A 12,254-nucleotide genomic window follows, 5' to 3' on the forward strand; every position below is an offset into this window, starting at 1 on the left:
GTTTTCTGGGGGCCTTTAGGTTTTTATAGTAGTGTTGAACCTACTTCCATTATTTGTGTAGTAAGGCGTTTCCTTACGGGGAAGATTATCATTAATGGGCGTGTATTACGAAATCCTTTTTATGCTAGGACTCTTCCCATAATGGGATTCTATCGACTAGGATTAGCCGTGGGATGCAAGTTGTTTCCCTTTAGGATTTCTTGGAAGCCACTTAAATCATGTAGAAGCCACATGGCCCTTGAGACCCGTCCTCCTTGCACCCATGCACCTTGGATCCGTCCGCCACCGAGATCCTTCCACCATATGAATGGATCCGTCATCATAATTTTACCCTCTTCAGTTGCCCCCTCACTCCATGGATCTGTCACCACTTATGAACAGATCCGTGGAGTGACGGTATCAAATTCGTTTTCCAGGAAGTGTGCATAGATTGACAGCCTAGCCTAGGGTCATTTAATGCTTGTAAGGACACATGTCGCTCCTGTAGTGGCTGATCTTGCGGAACGAAACGTCCCTTTGTCTTCTGTGCTGTTCTCTCTATATAAACCAGCTTCCTTCCTTTCCATTTTTTACTTTCTTCAGCGAATTTGTGATTAGAGCGCACTCGCCTACTTTGGCAAACTATCACACCGTCCACCTAGCACGCTCGTCATCTCATTTTTGCTCGTCTTCAATTGGTAAGTACCTTTTTTTTTTTTTGAAAGACATTTGCATACCTGTCGTCTGTATATAGATCCATCTGTGTCTTAGGTTTTGCCCATCACGTGTAGGTAAAAGATGTCTAGTGCGTCAAGTAATCAATCGTGTGTCCGCGAAGGGGCGGACTACGATGAAGTGTACCCGTTAGGACAAAACAACCCTAGCACTTCAAGTGAAGATCGGGACTCATCAGCCACCTCTCCTTCAAGGGATGAGGAGATAGATAAGTTAGAGGATGGTCATAGTGATGGCCTAGTTGATGCTGATCCCCCAGTCCAATCTATCATAGGTCCTGATGGACTTAGGAAATTTATAATGTTTCCTATATGGACAGTCAATGATTTCACTTCCACAATCAAAAAACCTCATTTCAAAACACTTAGAGAGAAGTACCAAATACCCGTCAACATACCCCTTCGTCTACCCTACAAATTGGAGAAATGTTATTACGAGGGTGTTGGGGTATATGAGCAAATGCTGAAGGCTGGGCTCAGATTCCCCCTTAGTGCACTCCACCGTTACCTTCTCCAACACCTAGGTTTGGCCGTTACCCAGATATCTCCCAACGCTTCGAGAGTCTTCCTTGGTGTTAAGGTTCTGTACAAGGCCATGTTAGATTGAACAAGGAGGTTGAAAGTGGAAGAGTTCTTTCACTGTTACCATTCAGCTAAGATTGTCCAATCAAAGGGCATGTACAACTTTGTGCCTAGAAGCCCATTGCTGAGGCTTGTGTGTGAAACCCCAGACTCCAACCGGAACTGGAAGAGTAGGTACTTTTTTATGGAGGGTGACGAGTGGATGTGTCATCCTGAAGACAATGAGTATATGCCCGTTGACATAACATGGGGCATAATGCCCCGTCTGGTATGTACCTGTCCATATTTAGGTTGTAAAATTTTATTTTTTACCATGTTACTTTAACCGTCCTCTTTTGTAGTCCGGGAGCAACCACAAGTCTCATTAGAGCAGTGGAGTTTTTTGGAAAGGATTTTCAGTAAAACTAAGCTAGAGGAAAGAACATGGGCCAAATTGGTAACCCTTGACACCCTCTTTTGGTATTGTGGCAGACCAGAGCCCACAACATCCGCCCGTTGCTATGACCTTCAAATCCGCCAACGTAAGCCCGTTGCTAACATGGTTTTTGATTCTTTAATCTTTTACTATGTAGCTAAGAATGTCCATCCACTTTTGTAGAGATGGACGCTGCCAAGAGGAGGGCCTTTGTCAAACAACAGGCAGCCAAGAAGAAACAGGAGGAAGGTCAACTTCCCAAGGGGATGGGTTCGTCCGACTCGTCTACCAAAAGGAAGCTGCTGGAGAAGCAAGACCATCTACCCAAGAAACCCAAAATTACCCTGGAACTCGTCATGGGGCTGAAGGCTGAGGGCAAGAAAACGATTACCCCCGTTGGGTAAGGAAGGGGTAAAGGCTTGATGAATGGCCCGTCTACTGTCCCCGAGAAGCCACCCGTCCTCCTCCGAGAGGATCCTAAATATGCTTTGGAAAAGCTTTCGTCCATCATCTCTCCCGACGACTATGAGGACTTAGGCAACCATGCAACAGAGGCCATGGGGGAGACGGGGCTCTTTTGTATTGCTCAGGTAAGTTATGTCCATCCACTTCCTATCCTTCCCTTCCACTTACCTCCATCTCTAGCCACCTTTGTTTTCAGGCGATGGTAATGATGAAGAGGCTAATGGGACGGTGCCTGAACCAGGAGACGGCGCTGCACCGTGTAAAGGTGAGGGCCAACGAGACGGAGGACGAGTTGAACGGTCTTAAGGTTTGGAAGGTTGGCATGGAGAAAAAATTTGACACTTCAAAGAAGGTCAAGAAAGAACTTGAGTAACACATGGAGACGATGAGAAGGTCCTGGTGGATAAAGAGAAAGAGATCAAGGATGCCAAGGACCAAATTCGTCAGGCAAAGGAGGCAGCGATCCGTGAATATCGCAACTCTGATGCCCTCCTTGAGGAGCTCGAGACTTCCAATGCGGACGACTTCGATGACGCTCTTCGTCAGGTCAAGAAAGCTTATCCTGACCTTGACTTTTCTCAATTCAATATTGATACCCAAGCCCAAGCTACCGCTCATCCCATTGTCTCTGAGAGTACAGAGGATCTGTTTGCTGATGACGCAGCTCTTGGTGACGGAGAGTCAGCTCCTGTTCAAGGCCAAGCCCAGTCCATCGAGGATGATGCTCGTCAGCCCGAGAACGTTGTCCAAGAGAATGTTGAAAACACCCCCCACCTCAGTAATATATATATATATATATTTTTTAATGAAACTGTAATTATTTGGGGAACAATCTTTCAACTTATCCGTCATTGGTGGCATGTAAACATTTCCCTTTGAGGGCTTTTTACGTGATGGTACCACTCTTTTATACTTTTTATGCTTATCTGCTAGCTTTATAGTTTATTCATGATTATAACAGGTCCGTTCTGTTGAACCCGTCTATCTTGTGGACGTTACTTTATTTTAACAAGCTCTTATACCCATCTTGTAGATGGTCATATGTTTTGATGGATTTGTCCACTATGGGCTTTTTAATTTGACGTGTCCTAGACCCATCTATTTTACCAAAAATGATCCCGTCCACTTGTGACTTGATAACATGTCACCTTCCTAGGATGAATGCATCCATTACATGGACTTAATAATATTTTTATCCTTCCTGGATGAATCCGTCTAATTTAAGGACTTAATAACTTGTCCTTTTCACGGGCTTTAGAATGTTTTATCCTCCTGGGATGAACCGTCATTTTATTGGACCTTGTAATAAATTCGTCTATTAATAACAGACCCGTCTACTTGTTGGACTTAATGATATTTTCACCCTCCTGGGATGAGCCATCCATCTTGTGGACTTCTTCCATCTTTCACGGATGAATTCGTCCAATATATGGACTCAATAATATTTTCTCCTTCCTGGATGAATTCGTCCAATTTGTGTACTTTGGTTATTCCATCCTTCTTGGATGAATCCGTCCATTCTATGGACCTAATTATTCCATCCTTCTTGGATGAATCGTCCACTTTGTGGGCTTGATAAAATTTCATAGAAAAAACTCACTTGTCATATCTAAGTACTCCTCTTATTATGTAAATCATTCATTCGTAGGAGGGTAATTCTCTAGGGAGAAGCTTAAAAAGATACTTAAAAATCATTGTAGAAAAAAATAAATTGTCTAAATAGTGAACTGAGAAACTGAAAAATGTAGCAAAAACTAACTAAAAAGTAAACTGGAAATCTGATGGATGTTGCTTTCCACACTATCATCTATTGGTAGTACTTCCTTAAGTGCTCGGTGTTCCATGGATGGTGCAGCTTTCGTCCATCTAGCATCTCAAGGTGGTAGGTGCCTTTCCTTTGCCATGATGTAATTCTGTAAAGTCCTTCCCAGTTGGGGCCGACCTTCCTTTGGGTAGGGTCTCGGGCAGCACCCATTACCTTCCACAAGACGAGGTATCCGACCTGGAAGTCTCTATGTCTAACCCTTGAGTTGTAGTGTTTGGCCATGAGATCCTGATAACATGCGAGTCTTTGTTCAGCTGTCGTTATGACCTTGTCCAATAAATTGAGCTGCAGATGCATAGCCTCGTCGTTCCTCCCTTCGTTGTGATTGTCCACCCTGTAGCTTGTGAGTCTGACTTCAGCTGGGATGACCGCCTCGCTTCCATATGCTAGCCAAAACGGCGTCTCTCCTGTAAGTGTTCTAACTGTTGTTCTATAAGCCCATAGTACGCTCGACAGCTCCTCAGGCCATATAACTTTTGCCCCCTCAAGCTGAGTCTTGATAATTTTAAGTAAGGATTGGTTCGTGACTTCAACCTGTCCGTTGGCCTGTGAGTGGGCGAGCGACGAGTAATGGTTTTGAATCCCTAGTTGTGAGCAGAAGGGACCCATGATATCTAACCCCCATTGAGCGAATGGCCATGGGACCATCATAGGGGTGAGTTCCTCGGACAGTCGTTTGATGCCGTTGCTGAACCTTTGACACTTGTCGTAGGCTTTGACATAAGCTTACGCGTTCTTTTGCATGGTGGGCCAGTAGTATCCTGCTAGAATCAGCTTGTGCACTAATGATCGTGCCCCCGAGTGGTTTCCGCAAATCCCCTCATGACATGACGTACTCTGCTTCCTCGAGGCCTAAACACCTTAGGCACAGGCGGGAGAAGCCTCATTTGTACAATACGTCCTTTATTAGAACAAATCGCAATGCTTGGACCTTCAACTTCCTTGCGGCGTTCTTTTCGTCCAGTAGCATGCCGTTCTTTAGGTAGGAGACTAATGGCGTGGTTCAATTGCTTTCAGAACCTATCTCCTGCACATTCGTACCATCATCTATAAGCGATGAGACTTGGAAGAAAGATAATACTTGATTGGGTACGAGCATGTGTTTGGCTGAGGCAGCCTTAGCCAGTCGATCAGCACACTCGTTCTCCTCCCTTGGGATTTGGACGAATTTGAGTCGAAGACTGCGAATTCGACCCTTCACCTCCTCGAGGTACTTCTTCATCCTTCCATTCTCGCACTCGTAGTTGCCCTTAACCTGATTGGTTTCAACTTAGGAATCGCAGTGTACAATCATGTTTTCAGCCCCTGCTGCTTTCGCAAGGTCCATTCCTGCTATCAAAGCTTCGTATTCTGCTTCATTATTAATCATAGGAAAATTCCTAAAATTCCTAATCACTTTTTAGGAATTTTTTCTTGTTTCTTTGCTACATGTTTTCCTTGGGAATTCTGTATACAACTTATTTTCTTACGAAGGCTACTCTAAGCTTGTTTTGATCAATTTCTCCTTGCGTGCTGTCTCTCCCTTCATTATGGCCTAGCTAATATTGATTGAGGTAGTCCAAGAAGGCCTAGAACACAATATTCAGTTGAATTCTATAACTTATGCTTCTATTTGCCATTTTTGTCTTAATATAAAAAGGTTCCAACGAACAACTTAAATACATTCAGATAAGTCAAATGGAAGACAGATTAAGTGTTAGGACATATATGGAATTTGTTAGAATATATGTTATTGTAAATTGGTTAATCCTTTGATAAAATGCACTTTACTTGTAATTGGGTAAATCTAAGATGAGTTTAGTACTTCAAGGAACAAGAGTTTAAGTCTAGTATTGAAGTCATGCAAGTTTTTCCAAGAAACAAGTGAAGAACTGTTGTTCATTAAAGCTCGACAGATATCTCAACAGATAATATCTATCGATGTTTAATGCTTGTACTCAACAGCTACTCGACAGAAACAATATCTTATTGAGAATTACGAAATTCAGATTTCTAGATCTATTTTTCACGCATATCTAAGTTCTTTGTGTGGGGTCTTTTTTCTCACAACCCTAGACATATATAAGGATTATTTTAAGGGCCGTCAAAGGTAATGTAAGGTTATGCAACTCAATGCAAATTGATTGTGCATGCAAATTGTGACCGGAGACAATTGCCCTAATTCATCATATGCTTTATAGAAGCTGCTATGTCTTTGCGCTAAGGGTTTTGTAACCAAGGAACTTCTTGATCTTCATCGTTTGGATGAACTGAAGAAGTTTGCAGCCAACATATTCCTCAAGCTGGTATGTTGGTCATGTACTTAGATCCATGCATCGATTGGTTAGTCATGTATAGGGGTGTCCAATGGTCGGTCCGGGTCGGGTTTATGCCCAACCCGAGACTGACCCAATGACATCGGGTTTCCGACGAGAAGACCCGCCGCCAACCGCAAAAACCCATGGGTCAAGTCGGATCGGACCCGGTTGGCCAGCGGTCGGGTCAGTCAAAGCTGAAAATATACTGCCAGAGGTTCAAATCGGCAGCAACTATATGTTTTTTAGCTAGATCTTTGGCCAATACCACACTGGTACTCTCTTAAGGTCTTCTTTTTTTGTGTTGCGCAGGTATTGTCTTGAGCACGTGAGGACTGTATAACTCACTGACGATTTTTGGTATCATTAGTTGACGCCGTTTGTGGGAAAGAGATGCGACTTGTAAGCCATACTACCACTTCCCAAACAAATAGTTGCATGGTGCTCACTCGCTCGATGACGACCACCAACAATGTTCAAGGAGACGAACCACATGCCGCCACCCTCGAGAGACAGGTTCAAACTCTCGCTGCTACTGTAGAATGCCTCACCAAGCAAAACCATGATCTAGAGGAGTAGCTGCGCCAAAAGAATGCAGGGTTGAACATTTAGGAGGAAGACCAAAAGGGCACCAGCACTAAAAGAAGGGACCAAGAGGGGCCAAAAGGTAGCAATGCCCCAAGCAAACCAGAGCAACAGGACACGAGCCGTCAATCCGCCACAGATACGGCTCCACCTCACATGGTTGCAGAGATGCAGATGATGAAGGACCGGATGGACTTCATGATGAATGCCTTTCGAGGACGAGTGTCTAGCGACCTCAATGACTTAGTCCATTGAATTGATTCACTGTTCACCGCACCTGTCACTTCGTTCCCCCTTCCACCTAAGTTCCGTATGCCACAGGTGGAAAGCTACGATGGATCTAAGGACCCCCTAGATCACTTAGAGTCTTTCAAGACCCTAATGCACCTGCAAGGAGTGGCAGACGAGATCATGTACAAGGCCTTCCCCACTACGTTGAAGGGCCCCGCAAGAGTTTGGTTCAGCAAGTTGACACCCAACTCCATTAGTACCTTTAAGGAGTTGAGCACCCAATTTGCCTTACACTTTATCGGGGGACATAGGTATAAGAAGTCCACTACATGTCTGATAAGTATTAAGCAACGGGAGGATGAGACCCTGAGGCCTTGCAAAGCCTGCTTTAACAAAGAGGCCCTCTCAATCGATGAAGCTGACAACAAGGTACTTGTGGCCGCATTCACGAATGGGCTGCAAAAGGGTAAGTTTTTATTTTCTTTATACAAAAATGACCCAAAGACTATGTCAGATGTACTTTACAAGGCTACTAAGTACATGAATGCAGAAAATGCCCTGTTGGCTTGCAAAGAGAAACCTAAGAAGAGAGAAAGACTGGAGGAAGCACGACAAGAAAGGGGGCGAAAGATTGCCAGGACAGGAGATAGAAGGGAAGATAGATGATCCAAGCCTCCCACCAGAAGATTCACAAGCTTCACCCCTCTGAACACTCTAATTGATCAAGTCCTAATGCAAATCAAGGATGAAAAAGCCCTGACATTCCCTGGCAAGTTGAAGAGAGACCCTAGCAAGAGGTCTAGAGACAAGTACTGCCATTTCCACCACGATCACGGTCATGATACATCCGATTGCTATGACTTAAAGCAGCAGATAGAAACTCTTATCAGGCAAGGGAAATTACAGAGGTTCATCGGTAAGGAAGGGACGAACCAGCCTCAAAAGCAACCTGTCTAGAGAAAAAACGAGCATCCCAGACCCCCACTAGGAGACATAAGAATGATCGTAGGGGGAACCTCAGCATCTAGATCATCCAAGAAGGCTCGCAAAACCTACCTATGGATGGTTCAAAACGTCTAGTTGACAGGCTTCACCCTGAAGATGGCATAGATTGACAACCTTGCAATTGGGTTCACAGAGGAAGAAGTCAGGCGTCTCCACCACCCACACGATGATGCACTCGTAGTTAGCATATAGGTAGGGGACTACAACACCCACTAAGTCCTTGTGGATAATGGGAGCTCTGCTGACATCCTCTACTACCTAGCGTTCCAGTGGATGAGGATTGATAGAGAACGACCGATTCCAATTAACGCGCCACTCATCGGATTCATAGGGACAAGGGTACACCCCCTAGGAGTAGTCACTCTGCCTGTAACAGTTGTAGATTACCCACAGCAGATCACCAAGGATGTTACACTCCTGGTTGTTGATTGTTCATCCGCTTACAATGCCATATTGGGTCGCCTTACTTTGAATTCATGGAAGGCCATAACTTCAACCTACCATTTGATGATCAAGTTCCCCACCTAGTACGAAGTGGGAGAAGTAAGAGGAGATCAAGTGGCGAAGCGTGAATGCTACATCGCCATGCTGGAAATGGACGATCATTTGCAAACTATGTGTATAGAGGATCAGCGGACGGTGGCAGAACCAGTGGAAGGACTGGAAGAAGTACTCCATAACGATTCTAGGCCTAAACGAACAACCAGGATCAACACTCTGGCTAGCCCACTAGTCCATCAGGCACTCACAACATTCCTAAAGGAAAACTAGAACGTATTTGCCTGGAGCCATAAGGACATGCCTGGAATTGATCTGTCGATCGTAGTCCATAAGTTGAACGTATCATCCTCTTTCCCTTCGATCTGGTAGAAAAAACGAGTGTTTATGTAAAAACGAGACAAATCCATAGCAGATGAGGTGCGCAAGTTACAAGAAGCGGACTTCATGCAAGAAGTGTATTACCTCGACTAGCTGGCCAACGTGGTGATGGTCAAGAAAGCCAACATAAAGTGGAGGATGTACATGGACTTCACGGGCCTAAATAGGGCCTGCCCGAATGATAGATATCCTCTCTCGTGGATTGACATCTTGGTGGATTCAACAGCAAGACACCAGTTACTAAGCTTCATGGATGCAATCTCTAGTTACAACCAGATTAAGCTGGACGAGGCCGATCACGAGAAGACTTCATTTGTCACTAGCCAAGGTCTTTTCTACTACAAAGTAATGTCGTTCGGACTCAAGAACGTGGGAGCCACGTATCAAAGGTTAATGAAAAAAATGTTCGCACATTAGATTAGGAGGAATGTGCAAATTTACGTAGACAACATGCTAGTAAAAAGCATACTAGAAGACGACCATTTGAACGACCTCCAAGAGACCTTCGACACCCTTCGGTCTTATAACATGAAACTGAATCCAAGCAAGTGTGCATTCGGGGTGGCGGCAGGAAAATTCTTTAGGTTCATGGTATCCCAAAGAGGTATTGAGGTCAACCTAGATAAGATACAGGCCATAATGGAGTTGACCTCGTTGAAGACCGTCAAGGAGGTACAAAGCTTGAACGATATGATAGCTGCATTGAATAGGTTCGTCTCAAAAGCAACGAATAAGTGCCTGCCTTTCTTCTGCAAATTGAAAAAGTCCTTTGAATGGACAACCGAGTGTTAACAAGCATTCGAAGACCTGAAAGCATATCTTTTCTCCCTGCTACTACTCAACCCGTCCAAACTAAGGGAAGAATTGTTCCTATACCTAGTCGTCTCCCCAGCCACTGTCAGCGCGGCTTTAGTTAGAGAAAAGAACAAGGTGTAGAAACCCATGTACTTCACCAGTCGAGCACTCTGATGAGCGGAAGAGAGATACCCCCCGATGGAAAAACTCACGTTCGCCTTGGTAACTGCAGCGAGAAAGCTCAAGCCATATTTCTAGGCATACACTGCAATCGTCCTAACAAACAAACCCTTGTAAAAGGCATTGAGCAGCCCTGAAGCTACAGGACGGATGGCGTTATGGGCAATTAAGTTGAGTGAGTTCAACATACAGTATCGACCACGTACAGCTATAAAGGGGCAAGTGATCGCTGATGGAAAAACTCACGTTTGCCTTGGTAACTATGGCGAGAAAGCTCAAGCCATATTTCCAAGCACACACTGCAACCGTCCTAACAGACAAGCCCCTACAAAGGGCATTGAGTAGCCCTGAAGCTGCAGGACGGATGGCGTTATAGGCGATTGAGTTGAGAGAGTTCAACATACAGTATCGACCACGTGATTGCTGACTTCATAGCAAAGTTCACTCTTATGGAAGACCAAGGGGCAGAATCGAGCCCACAATGGAGCATCCACACGGATGGATCTTCCAACAAGCAAGCAGGCGAAGCTGGTGTGGTACTTCACAGCCCATAAGGGGATAAGGTCGAATGCATGGTCCGTCTTGATTTTCCTACGACCAATAACGAGGCAGAGTACGAAACTTTGGTAGCAGGACTAGATCTCACCAAAGCGGTAGGAGCTGCAAATATGGTTGTGTACTCCGATTCCCAGGTAGTAACTAGACAAGTTAATGGCAACTATAACTACAAGAACGAATGGATGAAGAAGTACCTTGAGCAAGTGAAGAATCGAGTAAGCAACCTCTAAGTGAAATTTGTTCAAATACCAAGGGAGGAAAACGAGAACGCCGACTGTCTTGCTAAAGCTGCATCGGCGAAGCATATGCTCATCCTCAGTCAGGTACTATCCTTCGTTCAAATCTCACCATTAATAAACGGCATCAGTGTGCAAGAAATAGGTTCCGGAAACTATTGGACGACACCAATAACCTCCTACCTAAAGGACGACGTTCTGCCTAATGACAAGGAAGCTGCAGGTTTCACTCTAATTAAAGACGTTTTATACAAAAAGGGTTTCTCCCGACCGTATCTAAGATGTCTCATCTCTGAGGAGGCAGACTATGTCATGCGAGAAGTCCATGAGGGAATCTGCGAGAACCATTCTGGGTCACGATCATTAGTGCACAAACTCATCTGGGCAGGATACTATTGGCCTACCCTACAGAAGGATGCCATTGCTTACGTCAAAACATGTGACAAGTGCCAAAGGTTTGCCAACCTCATCTGACGGCCGTCAGAAGAACTCACTCTAATGACGGCACCATGGCCTTTCATGCAATAGAGATTAGACATCATGGGCCTATTCCCAACAGCAATTTGACAGTTGAAATTTCTGGTGGTCGGTATAGACTACTTTACCAAGTGGGTGGAAGCCGAAGCACTGACCACCATCACGAAGAAAAATATGCAAAGCTTCGTATGGAAGAACATCGTCTACAGGTATGGTATACCTAGAGTACTGGTCTCAGACAACGAGAAGCAATTCGACAACAACGCATTCAGAGACTTTTTCTCACAACTAGGGATCAAGAATCACTACTCATCTCTTGCCCACCCTCAAGCCAATGGACAAGTTAAGGTCACGAACCGATCCTTGCTCAAAATCATCAAGACCCGACTCGAGGGGGAAAAGGGTATATGGCTAGAGGAATTGCCAAGTCATATGGGCGTATAGGACGACGGTAAGGACAACTACAGGAGAGACACCATTTCAACTAGTATATGGAAGCGACGCGATCATTCCAGCTGAAGTTGGGCTCACAAACTACAGAGTAGGAAACCATGAAAAGGGTAGAAATGATGAAGCAATGTGCCTATAGCTTGATCTGGTGGACGAGGTCAGAGCAATGGCTGAGCAAAGGTTAGCACGATACCAAGACCTCATGGCCAAGCACTACAACTCTAGGGTCAGACATAGGGACTTCCAGGTTGGAGATCTTGTCCTAAGAAGGGTAACAGGCAGGGTGAAGGACACCTCCCAGGGAAAACTAGGACCTGATTGGGAAGGACCTTACAGAATCGCATCATGGCATAGGAAGGGAACTTACCACCTGGAGACACTAGATGGGCAGAAGTTGCACCACCCCTAGAATATTGAGCACCTGAAGAAGTACTACTAGTAGACAGTAGCATGGACGACAATACTCCTCATTTCCAATTTATTACTTTTTAGTTAAATTTTTATTCCTTTTAAGCCTGAAGAGCAGATTTTTAGTTTTCCAAAAGAAAATTTCTATATGCGTAT

The 12,254-nt window shown here is 44.7% G+C and overlaps 2 protein-coding genes across 2 annotated transcripts; both read left to right on the forward strand.

Annotated features, from left to right (window-relative positions):
- The first annotated feature begins 7,191 nt into the window (after window positions 1-7,191).
- On the forward strand, window positions 7,192-7,776 carry LOC126712728 (uncharacterized). The gene has a single exon (XM_050412183.1). It carries the CDS (start codon window positions 7,192-7,194, stop codon window positions 7,774-7,776), a length of 585 nt encoding a protein of 194 aa, XP_050268140.1.
- A 2,765-nt stretch (window positions 7,777-10,541) lies between these two features.
- On the forward strand, window positions 10,542-11,684 carry LOC126712737 (uncharacterized). The gene is made up of 2 exons (XM_050412190.1): window positions 10,542-10,742; window positions 11,334-11,684. Exons 1-2 carry the CDS (start codon window positions 10,542-10,544, stop codon window positions 11,682-11,684), a joined length of 552 nt encoding a protein of 183 aa, XP_050268147.1.
- The last annotated feature ends 570 nt before the right edge of the window (window positions 11,685-12,254 follow it).

The sequence above is a fragment of the Quercus robur genome, chromosome 1 (genome assembly GCF_932294415.1).
Source record: "Quercus robur chromosome 1, dhQueRobu3.1, whole genome shotgun sequence".
Lineage (NCBI taxonomy): Eukaryota > Viridiplantae > Streptophyta > Magnoliopsida > Fagales > Fagaceae > Quercus > Quercus robur.

Excerpts from the sequence above, each read along its gene's own strand:
- LOC126712737 (XM_050412190.1), top strand. The coding sequence starts at position 10,542 with ATGGTCCGTCTTGATTTTCCTACGACCAATAACGAGGCAGAGTACGAA. Across the intron at positions 10,743-11,333 it reads TTGAGCAAGTGAAGAATCGA|TTGAAATTTCTGGTGGTCGG; the intron begins GTAAGCAACCTC and ends GCAATTTGACAG.
- LOC126712728 (XM_050412183.1), top strand. The coding sequence starts at position 7,192 with ATGCCACAGGTGGAAAGCTACGATGGATCTAAGGACCCCCTAGATCAC.